The sequence below is a fragment of the Eubalaena glacialis genome, chromosome 3, assembly GCF_028564815.1.
Source record: "Eubalaena glacialis isolate mEubGla1 chromosome 3, mEubGla1.1.hap2.+ XY, whole genome shotgun sequence".
NCBI classification, from domain to species: Eukaryota; Metazoa; Chordata; class Mammalia; order Artiodactyla; family Balaenidae; genus Eubalaena; species Eubalaena glacialis.
The window spans coordinates 140,681,604-140,692,660 of NC_083718.1; the positions used below are offsets into that span (position 1 = coordinate 140,681,604).

General features: G+C 33.9%; 1 protein-coding gene across 1 annotated transcript in view; it reads left to right on the plus strand.

Annotated features, from left to right (window-relative positions):
* The window catches only part of ITGB3BP (integrin subunit beta 3 binding protein), a 99,015-nt gene extending 88,501 nt beyond the window's left edge, over nucleotides 1-10,514 (plus strand). Inside the window, exon 8 of the mRNA XM_061186487.1 lies at nucleotides 10,138-10,514. Coding sequence (XP_061042470.1) covers nucleotides 10,138-10,145 — 8 coding nt within the window. The 3' untranslated portion in view covers nucleotides 10,146-10,514. The remainder of the gene's footprint in view (nucleotides 1-10,137) is intronic.
* Nucleotides 10,515-11,057: the final 543 nt, after the last annotated feature.

Genomic DNA, 11,057 nt, shown 5'->3' on the forward strand with positions numbered 1-11,057 from the left:
GTATTGTTTCCTTCCCTAAACATTTATTAAGACATTAAAGTTATTTCCACATGTTAAAACAGTCATCTCCTTTCAGTTATCCAGTACATACTGATTCTTTGTGTGTGTCTGCATGATCAGCCTTAAAACTATTTTCTAGTATTTTAGGCATTAAAACTGACTTGCCCATTACCAGGTGTTCCCTAAGAACTGAGTGTTTGTTCATGCATAGAGGAGATTGTATCACTAAATCATGCTTTAAAGTTTCTAATAAGCATTGATTATTTGTTGTGGTTTAAATGAAAACTGAGCTAAGATATATTAAATATATAATATTTATATAAATTATATAGAAATATATATATGAAAATATATGTCATTTTCCATTTCTGTTTCTTGGCAAGAGCTACATTAGCTCTTAATATTTACTTAGGTATTCAAATCTTCATTAGTGTATCACTTATTTTTTAAAGTAATATTGCCTGAAAAATAGATTGAATTTTTTAATTTGAATTTGAGCTAAATATTTTTACAGAATACTTTTCCCTGTTTTTTTCTCTGGTTCCTAATATGTGTATTTTTTAATATTAGTGGGATTTTTTTTTTTCGGTTATAGGTGATGGACACAAACACATGCACGTTATATGTAAATTTCTTTGCTAAGTTAACTTTCACCCCCTTCTATTCATACATTCATTTTAAGAGGGCTTTGTTAGTTTTTTTGACAGTTCAAACTAATTTGCTTTATATATTCCTTATTTGGGGATCTAGCCGTCAGCTTTTATAAAAATTTCTAATTTACTCTTTTCTTTTACTATGCTGTTACCCAGAATTATTTAAATTTTAAAATGTTTTGAGAATCTCCATAATATTAGAAATTATATAGTCACAAATTACATAATATAAAAATCAGCCCTATAATATGTTTTGGATTTGTTTTATTAGGTAATTATGAAAATGAAAATAAACAGATTACTTGTTTCACTATCAAAAGAATGTCCTTCAGATTTTTTTTTCATTCAGATTCTTATCAAATTTTCCCAGAATAGTTAAAATAGACAATAATAGAAGAATTCCAACATTTATGCTGTCATTGCACCTTTGAATTGGTCCTTTAGTTCTGTTTATTTTTTTTCATTTCAGTGCTGGTTTGTTTAGCATCAGTTGCAGTCTTTATTACAGGCAGAGAAGTATAATTGTAAAGATAAGACTCTAGTGTTTTAATTAAATAGACATCTGACACACATTCTAAGGCTTTATATAACCCATTCCAGGGAAATTTAAAACATACACAGTAACATGAAAAGGTACACTGAGATTTTCATAGTTTTCAGAACTGGACCTTGCACATTAGGGAATGCCTTGATAGAGCATATGAATAAAGAGGACCTCCTTTGCTAAATACAAATTTCTTAAACAAAGGAAGGCTTCTTTCTTTTTTCAGTTACTTAGGAAGTAAGCCTAACTTCACTTTCCTTAATAATATTGGCTTTATGACTATTAGAAAAATAATGAAATGAAAGGTTCTTTTTCTGTTATATTTGGATGTGAATTTTCAAAATTATTTTTAATTTGTTATGCTGAAGATTTAAAACATATGACCATTCAATGGGTTGATACAGATGGAATGTCACATTATCATCACATGGGAAGGCATGAAATTTATTTACTTTGCATAATCAACCCCTACATAAAACAACTTGATACAAATATTCCTGAGACAATAGATGGCATTATATTATACTTGGTATTTTCATTTTTTCTGGAGATATTAGAAAATACCATCATTGTTTGTCTGTGACTAGTACTTCCAGTAAACAAAATGTTTTTTAAAAGAATGTAAGCAAATTGTAGAGCAGTTGCCAAGATATGAAATCTAGACACTTAAGATATGAAATCTAGACACTTAGCTTCAGTCCAAAACATATTTTATCTGTTTTGAGAATAATTGTGTAGGTTGAAGTATGCATAATTTAAATGAAATGTAACCATCTGAACTTTACATTGTTCAAAAAAGTTGATTGTTTCAGCTGTTTATAATACAAAATATTTCAGAATTTCTAGCTCTGGCCTTAAAAAGAAAAAAGCACAAACTATCATGTTCTGGCTTTCTTTAGCTAACTTACTGTCTTCTTGCATTGTAAAATTCATCTTGGTTATAGGATTTTGAAGTTTTCAAATTCTTGGACCACAGGACAAATTTTAAACTCCTTCTGTTCTAAGACTATAAAATAGTTTGATGTTGCCTTTTCATTCTAACCACCCACTGAAGTATTTTTTAGCTTAAAAATATGTTGTTCTTTCCCCCACTCAGTCTTGAAAAAGTATTCATCATATCAGCTAAATAATTTTACTCCTAGAAAACTACTACCCTTTTTTTTTTCTGTTAGGTCTTAACATTAAGCAATATCTTTTTTCAAACAAATACTCCACTATTAAAAGCACTGAGGTTTAGACATGATGAATTTTAGGAGAAACAACAAAAATTCCCCTATGCTTTAACATTCTTATGTTTATGTTAACATTCTTATGTTTATCTCCAGATAAACATCAGTTTATCTGGAGATAAAAAATAGAGATGTTAGTTTTGGTGACACAAATACACATTAACGTACAACTGTAGTCCTCAGCTCTTTATAAGGATTCAGTTGTCACATATGCTGTATGTGGGTCATACCTTTTCCTATTAATAAATGTTCATGCTTTTGCTTTACACTATTCATCACTTTTAGGGCTGCATTTCGACTGCTTACTTGAGATTTGTCTAGGATTTAAGGAAAAACAAACTGGTTTATTACTTTTCAAAGCCTTTTAAATAATTTCTTCCAAGATTTAAATTTTTTTATACTTTACTAGAAGTATGATGCTTTTATCTTTTAAATAATTAGGTAAAAAATTTTAAACCGTAGATTTTAACTCATTTAATAGCAATTATGTGTTTAAGAGGTGTAAATTACTTGCTATCAGACATTACAAATATCCAGGTGCTCTGTATGTGCTGATGACAACAAAATTGAAACGAAAGACTAATAATTCTGACTGGTTTTCTCTGCAGAAGATATTGATTATTTGTGTGTGGTGAGAGATTTGGAAAATTCAATTAAAGGAGTTGTGCAAAGGTTTCATAAATTTTCCTTCTACAGCGTGTACACAGACATTGTTGCGTATTAAATCAATGCAGCACTTCACAATATATTTTCTTTGAAACATAAAAATAAATAACATTTAAACAGTTCTGCTTACTACAGAAACAAATTTTATTTTCTGTGAAGCATTTAGTCATGTGCTATCACTGACTCATACACATTTGCCAGCTGTAACAAATTTTATAGACATTTTCTCCAGAGACATATTTCATATACTATGAATTTTTAAATGAGCAAATGGTGAAGAAGGGATGTCAGCAATATAAAAATTGATCAGTTAAAAGATAAAAGCATAAGTAAAGAGATTTGTATGGTAGTCTTAATAGGTTTTATTAAATAAAAATACTATAAAAAGACAGTAATGAACAGACTGAAGACTAACTGTTCTTGAGGTGGAGAAAAATTATTCTGGCACATTTAGTAGGAATTGGTTTTATGTCACCTGACAGGTGAACATTTTTTTTCCATTTTAACTCTTAGAGTAGTCAGAAAAGCTCCTCAAAGTGTTAGATAAATTCTCTAAGCTGTTTTTGTATTTTCAACACATCTATATAATAATAAAGCAGATATTTATAGTGTTATATAACTAATTATATAGTTAAAAGCAGGATTTGGGCAATCAGTACGTATTAGGTGTTTTTCTTCCTCCAGCTCAGACCTCACATAGGCAGAAAGTAGTCTTTTCATTCACACTGTTCATACCATATGCTTCAGTTCTCTGGAATCTCTCTCTCTCAGGACGCCAGGCTTCTCTACTACTTCTCTCTCTGCCTGGATTGTACTTGCTTCCTTCTTTGTCTAGCAAACTCCTGCTCATTCCTTAAGGTCAGCCTTCAGTGTCACATCATTTGAAACTCTCCCCAGCTTGCCTAGGTAAAAGGCTAAATTGCTTCATCTTCTAGGCTTCTACAACACTTGTCTGAATGTTTATAAATGTATCATGTGGTAGTGTATTGTAATTGTCTGGTTACAGGGCTGTCTCTGGGCTTCTCCTTGGCAAACAAACAAAAGTCTTATCTCTATACTGTAGTCCCAGAGTTTAGTATAGAACCTGGATAGAAGGTCCATAATGCATATTCAGTGAATGAATAAAAACAAATGGCCACTCTAAGAATTTTTTAAAGGAATTATTTAGATATTTTCAAATACTTATAAATTGCTATTTCCTTACATACCCCATTCATTTAATATTTATTGAATGCCTACTAGGAGCCAGGCACTATTCTAACATTGCGGATACACTAATAAACAAGACAGACATAGTCCTGCCCTCAGGATTATAGAACCTAGCACAAAAGATGAGTAATTATAATAAAACATAAGCACACATTATAATAATAAGTTTCTTGGCAGTTTTCATCCTAAATTTTTAAATGTACGTTCTGAAACAGAATCAGGCAAATCTGTAGGCTGTTGAAACAAGAATTTATAGCCCCAAAGCTGTTATTTATAATGTGAAATAAAACTTTACGTGTAGGTTCTTTATTTTAATTTCATTTTGATTAAGCATTTATTCTGCATCATTACTATGACAACTTACTTTGCACTGTTTTCTGAAAAAAAAGTCTTTTTTCTTTCATACAGAATTAATTATATGATCTTGATAGCTATGAATTCCTTAAAACCACTTTAAAACGAGGTACTGTTTCACCTTAATAATTAGGTTTAGCCTTGTTAGATTTCACGGTTTATTTTTCAGGTGGAAACATTTTAAGTATATTATCAAACTTGGTATTGTTTGTCTGTAAGGAAAATAGGGACATTAGTTGAAATTATATTTTATCTTTTCTTATAAATAATAGGAAGGCAGTCTAACAAGATCTGTGAGTTAGCGGCCGTTGAAAGAGAACACAGTTGAGCTTACCAGGCCAGCTTTCAGAGAGGGCATATTTTTTAGTGAATATAAAGAGGGCCCTTAATTGAGTACCTTTAGTAAAAATAGCTAACTAACTAGTGAGAGGTAGGTTATAGTTTCTATAGGGCACATCTGACTGAACAAAGACATAACAAGTCGGTGAATTTGGAAATGTGCTGAATTAAGTAAAGAATTACATATTAATTAGTTGTACCTTTCCTTCAAAACAATTCCTGTGGATTCAGCAATACAAGTAAAAATGATATATTTATAAATAGCTTACTATAACATATTAGCTAGAAGCATTGAGTCATGATTAACATTAGTGTTTAGTGTACCTGCAACTGAAGGTTCACAGTAAAAACTAGCATTATCCCAGACTTAGTGGCATCAATATTAAGATTCTTAGAAGCTAACCAGATGTTGCCTGTTTTCTCTCAGAAAAAAATTAATGCAAAAAAAGAATTCTATACTGAAAATACGTTTCTTTGGAAATGGTATCTCAAGTGATTAATATTATCTTCCTAACTAGCTGTTTTTAAAATATTTGCAAAGCATCTTCTACAGAAAATTGTATCACTTTCACTCCTTAAAATGTTCATTCTGTAGTATACAATAAATAATAGCTTATAATAATAGCTAACATTTATTGAGCACTTTCAATGTGCCAGACACTGTTATAAGTGCTTTATACGCATCCCATTTAACCTTCACAACAACTTATGTGAAGTAGATAGTTATTATCTTTATTTTACAGGTAAGGAAACTGAGGCACAAAGAGGTTAAGTACGTTGTACCAGAATCACTTAAGAGACAGAGCCAGTATACTAACCAGAGTAGTCTGGTGCCAGAGCCTGTGCTCTTGCCCACTACATGGTAGTAATCAGTGAATGTCAGGTTTCATGACTGCTCAAAGGTTTTAGATCCTATTAAGTTTTAAGTATACAATATATATACAAATACATACATTCATTCATTATAGGGTAAAATGTTTTATACAATTTCTGACCTATGGAAATCCAACAGCAAACTATTAGATGGTTGTCATAAATACACAGTTATATACACACATAAATATTTACAGTTATACATTTGGCAAATGAATATACACATTTAATATATGACAGTCTCATTAATGAACTTTTGGGAAACTTAAGAGTACTGAGAATAGCTTTGTGTTCGTGGATTCTAGTAAACATCATCACATGTTAGGGATGTTTTTCTGAGTCTTTATTTTGAGTAGTACTTTCAAAAAACTTGAAAGAATTAAGGTTGACCTACTAGTCAACTTCCCTTTTAGTGGGAAGCAACAGAGAGAAATTACAGTGAAATGTACTTGACTACCTTTGAGACATTTCCCTGGGTTCTTTTGATCATGTTTTCTTCTCACCTTGGGTGCTTTCTTCATGATCTCATCCATTCCTTGACTTTAGTTCTCACCTTAGTGTATAAGTCACCCTCCTCCTGAGCTGTAAACAATCTCAGCTCCCATACATTATTCCCCTAATATGCTGATTTCATCCCCCCCTCATATTATCCCTCATTGTATCTTTCTAGGGATTACATTCATCCAGTGATAAGGCTGAAAACCTTACAATTCTGTCTCATCTAGTTGTCCCCACATCCAAACTGCTGCCAAGTCATATCACTTCCCAAAACGTTTACTTCTCCTTTCCATGTCCACTGCACTGGTTTATTCCTTCATTACCTCTCATCCAGATTATCTGCATCTTCATTGTAACCTGCCTCTCTGCTCTTTGATCTCGTTTCCCTACAGCCTGTCCTGCTACTGAACAAATTATGCTTTCGAAGGTATCACTCCACCATATTCATAGTAAAATCCAAATTTATACCATCATTCAGAACTCTTCCCTGATCTGACCCCAGCTTACCTTTCTAATTTGTCTTTGTGCCTCAGTCACTCCAGATTATTTGCCATTCATACCTAGACACATTCCTCAGAAAGCACCTTTCTCATTTCCTTATCTTTTTTCTTGTCTCCTCTACTTGGCATACCTTTTCCCCCGTCATCAAAATTTTACCCAACTTTCAAAACCTGCTTATAACTTACCTTACACAAGGCTTCCTTAGATCCCTCTCTTCCATGTTCTTTTATGCATTTGTCAACAGCTGCCTAACTGGTATGACTAAGGGAGGATATTAAACTCCCTGATCTTGTCCTATGCCCTAGAAACCTCTGACAGTCACAATGCCCCTGACACCACTGTGGCCAGATTCCCTGTCTGCACATCAGCTTCTGCCCTCTGTCACATTTCAGTTATTATTCCTCCCGACCTATATTATTCAGTGGGGGTGAGCACCCCATATGCATTCGCTCCCAGAGCCTTTAGAAAGTGGAGCCTTTATAAAATAATGTTACAATAAGAGAGACTGTGCGTAAGGGAGACAGCAACCCATAGGCCACAGACAGTATGAAGACCAGCAAAAGAGGCGGAGAAAGCATGATTTGGGCTAATGTCGACAAGCAATGCTGAGATACATTTCCTAGAAACAGTGTAAATAAATCACTTGGTTAACAAGTGTGAGGGTTAGTATAAACAAAGCACTTTGCTTAATGCCAACCTAGTATTCAAGCTAAGGATATAAGATTCATATTATATACATGAAATAATAATAATATAAGGCAAGCTATGATAAGTGATACAGGTTCAGACCCTTCTTCTTTCTAGGATTCTGGCCAATAGCAAGTACAAAAAAAGATTATGAATCCAACGAGGATCAAAGTATCAACTTGATGAGTGGAAGAATTAACCTCCAACATGGCAGGCCCTCTGGTAGAAGGCTAGGGTAACTAATGTGGACTAAGGCAGAAGTGGAACCTCCCCTCTCCCATACTGAATCTAGATCTTGAATCCCATGTGCTCTCCTGAACCTGAGGAGAAAGCTGCATCCTTGAAATAGACCCAAGTCCACGTGTCTCTATAACAGTAAAGATCACAGACCTACCTTACATGCTTGGTTGCAGAAGAGAGAGAGAGAATGGGGTGGTCTCCTTACAACATGAAATTAAGAAGCATGAAGGCCAACTGGACTTGAGAGTAGACAGACGGTGAAAGGGAAACTGAATAGTGGGGAAGAAGAGTGTTGTGTAAGAATAGTGACCGAATATGACTAGTAAAATGTGGACTACTGTTCTGGACTTCAGTCAGTCAAATTTGTCACTTTTCCATGGGCTGTAGGGAGCAGAAGAGTTGACAGAAATTTCTTCCTCTTCAGACTGAGGAGAGTAAACATTCTTTTCTACTCTAAGTACGAAATGAAGAATAAGCAGTAGTATAGGAATCCACAACATAGACCGCCTTTAGGATAGAGTGATTAGGTCATTATTTAAGGGTTCATGATTTTAAAATCAGTTTTATTTATTCCACTGTACATGATCTCTAACAGAGGGCCATCCAAGACCCTAGTAATGGAAATGTTTGTATTTTACTAGGAAGCTGGAATTTGAAAAATGGGTAATGTTGATGGGCTGTGTAAACATACTGGGCAGAGATAACAACATGAACAAAAAAGGCAGAGAAGCAGCATGATTGAACAGTAGATTCCAGATACGTCATTGACAGTTATGATCACCAGGCTAATAAATTAGCTCAGGCTTTATTCATTAGGCAGAAATGGACCAATGAAGATTATTAAGGAAGTAACAATCCAAAATATGTTTTAGAAAGAATATAATTGCTATATAAAGGATGAATTCTGTCAAAATACTCCTCATGAACTGCATCACTGGATGTAAATTTCTTCTCATTTGTGTTCTGAGATCCTCATCTCCAGAAGCAGTGTGACAATGTGGAGAAAACCACCGTGCTGCTGCCCCTCACTCGTGTGCTATGATATACGTCACATTGATCAAAGTAGTGATTTTTGCTGGATCCTAAATCTGGCCTCAGAATCTTTCTCAACACAACTGTCCTGGCAGCCATGATCAACTGATGAGACTTCTTTGCAGGGCCTGGCATTGTAACAGAGAATGGGATTTGGATTAGATGTCCAGCACCAGCTCTACTACCTACTTTAGCTAGTGGCCTTAAACAAGGCACTCGGTTCCCAAAACCTTAATTATAAAATGGGACTGATGCTATTTACCTTGTGGATTATATAAGATAGCTTAGGGAATTCCCTGGTGGTCCAGTGGTTAGGACTTGGCACTTTCACTGCCAGGGCCCCGGTTCAATCCCTGGTCAGGGAACTAAGATCCCGCAAGCTGCGTGGTGTGGCCAAAAAAACAAAAATAAAATAAAAAGCAAATTAATTAATTAAATAATTAGCTTAATTAGTACCTTTCCCACAGTAACTTTTTAATAAATGGCAGTCTTCCTTTCCTCCACAGTATTATCATTAGTTCTAAGTGTGTATCAATAACCTATAAGGATATTAAGTGAACCCTAGGATGCTTAAAATCTTCTACTAGTATTCAGATCAGACTCAGCTCATGAGTTGGCAAAAGTTGGTTGTCAAGTTGGCAACCTATCTACTTGTAGGACAAGAAGAATATAGGTGGACTGTCATGAATAGGGAAATATAGGGGCCCACCATGTATTACTTATTCATAGCTGCCAATATAAGCAAGGAAGGGATATTTCAGGAAGTAAAGGGTCCACATGCCCTATGGGAATATATGCCATCAGTTGCCATTGGGTGCTTTTTTCAAAGGCTTCCTCTCACACAAGTGTCCTAAGGCCAAATAGACAAGAACTTCTGTCACCACTAGGAGTCCCCAGAGGGACATACTCTGAATAGGAATGTCAGTAAAGACTGTCTCTTTTTTGCGGGGGCAGCTGTTGGAGGAAACACCTGCTGAAAGGCCCTGAAGGCTTATAGACAAAAGACATGTAAGATTTGGTGTTTTCATTAGGTCATGTTGGAGTTTTAGAACCCTCTCGAAGTATCTCAAATCCATCTTCACATAAAGTGAAGAGTGCTATGTCAGAATAGTCATATTGACAATTATTTGTGAAGGTGAATCTTGCTTTGAAGACTCAAAAATAGCAAATGAGAGATGACCAGTACCTAACTAAACTAGGTACCAAATTACATAGTAAATGGGTGTTTAAATTTCTTAAATCATGTATGAAATGCATGTTAATTTGGAAACTAATTCTTGATGATTTAATAAGCATCTTTTTTATCCTGCAGGCATTTAGAAGAAATGCACTCACTATGAAAACGCCAGCTTCTGTATCTGCCTGATCATATTTAAAGGAACAGAAGAAATGTTTGTAATTAATCTGCCCAGTAAATACCAGATCATAGCACAGGCAGGTGCATGTCTAGATAAAATTTCTTGCAGCTAATTTAAACTTTCTACACGCACCAGTAGATAATCTCAACGTAAATAATACATTTCTTCTTGACCCTTTAAAGTAAGCCAACATGTAGAAGAGGATCTTGACTTATATTTTGTATCTCATATGCTTCTATATACTTTTAGCATTTGTGGATAGACTTAATAAAGCATTAATAAAAATGGCACCTTTGGTAGAGCTATATATTTTAAAACTCAGATTAAATCTAATAGTGAGTGGTATTAGGTACCAGTTTTCCCATTTAAAGCTCCAGATGTGTATTTATTAGATTCTTTTGAAAGCTTTTAAAATTTATAAGTTTATTTTAGCTACTATCTCAGGGATGAGTCTTTATTATATTCTAGTTATTCTTATGCTTGTAGAGAAAAAGTATTTTCAAACTTTTAAAATTTCCACATCTCCTTTTATAAAATATTGGAATGTATTTTTCAGTATAGACTTTTAAATATGAAGTTGTTTTTAAACTGAACTACACAGACTCTACTGAATTTAAAGAAAAGACCTATCTCATGGAGCAATATGAGATCCCCTCCAAATTATTCTGAAGCATTATTTTAAATTTTTAATTTTCTAGTTTTTTTGGTATCATCATCTGTTTGTGCTGTCACAAAATAAAGGGGAAGAGAGAATCACAGAATTGATAGCACGTTTTTTTAAACCTTATATACTTTCCTTTGACCATTTCCACAGGGAAAAAAATGCTATTCCCTTGTATAATATCTTATACAAATTGTCTTGACAAAATTTGTA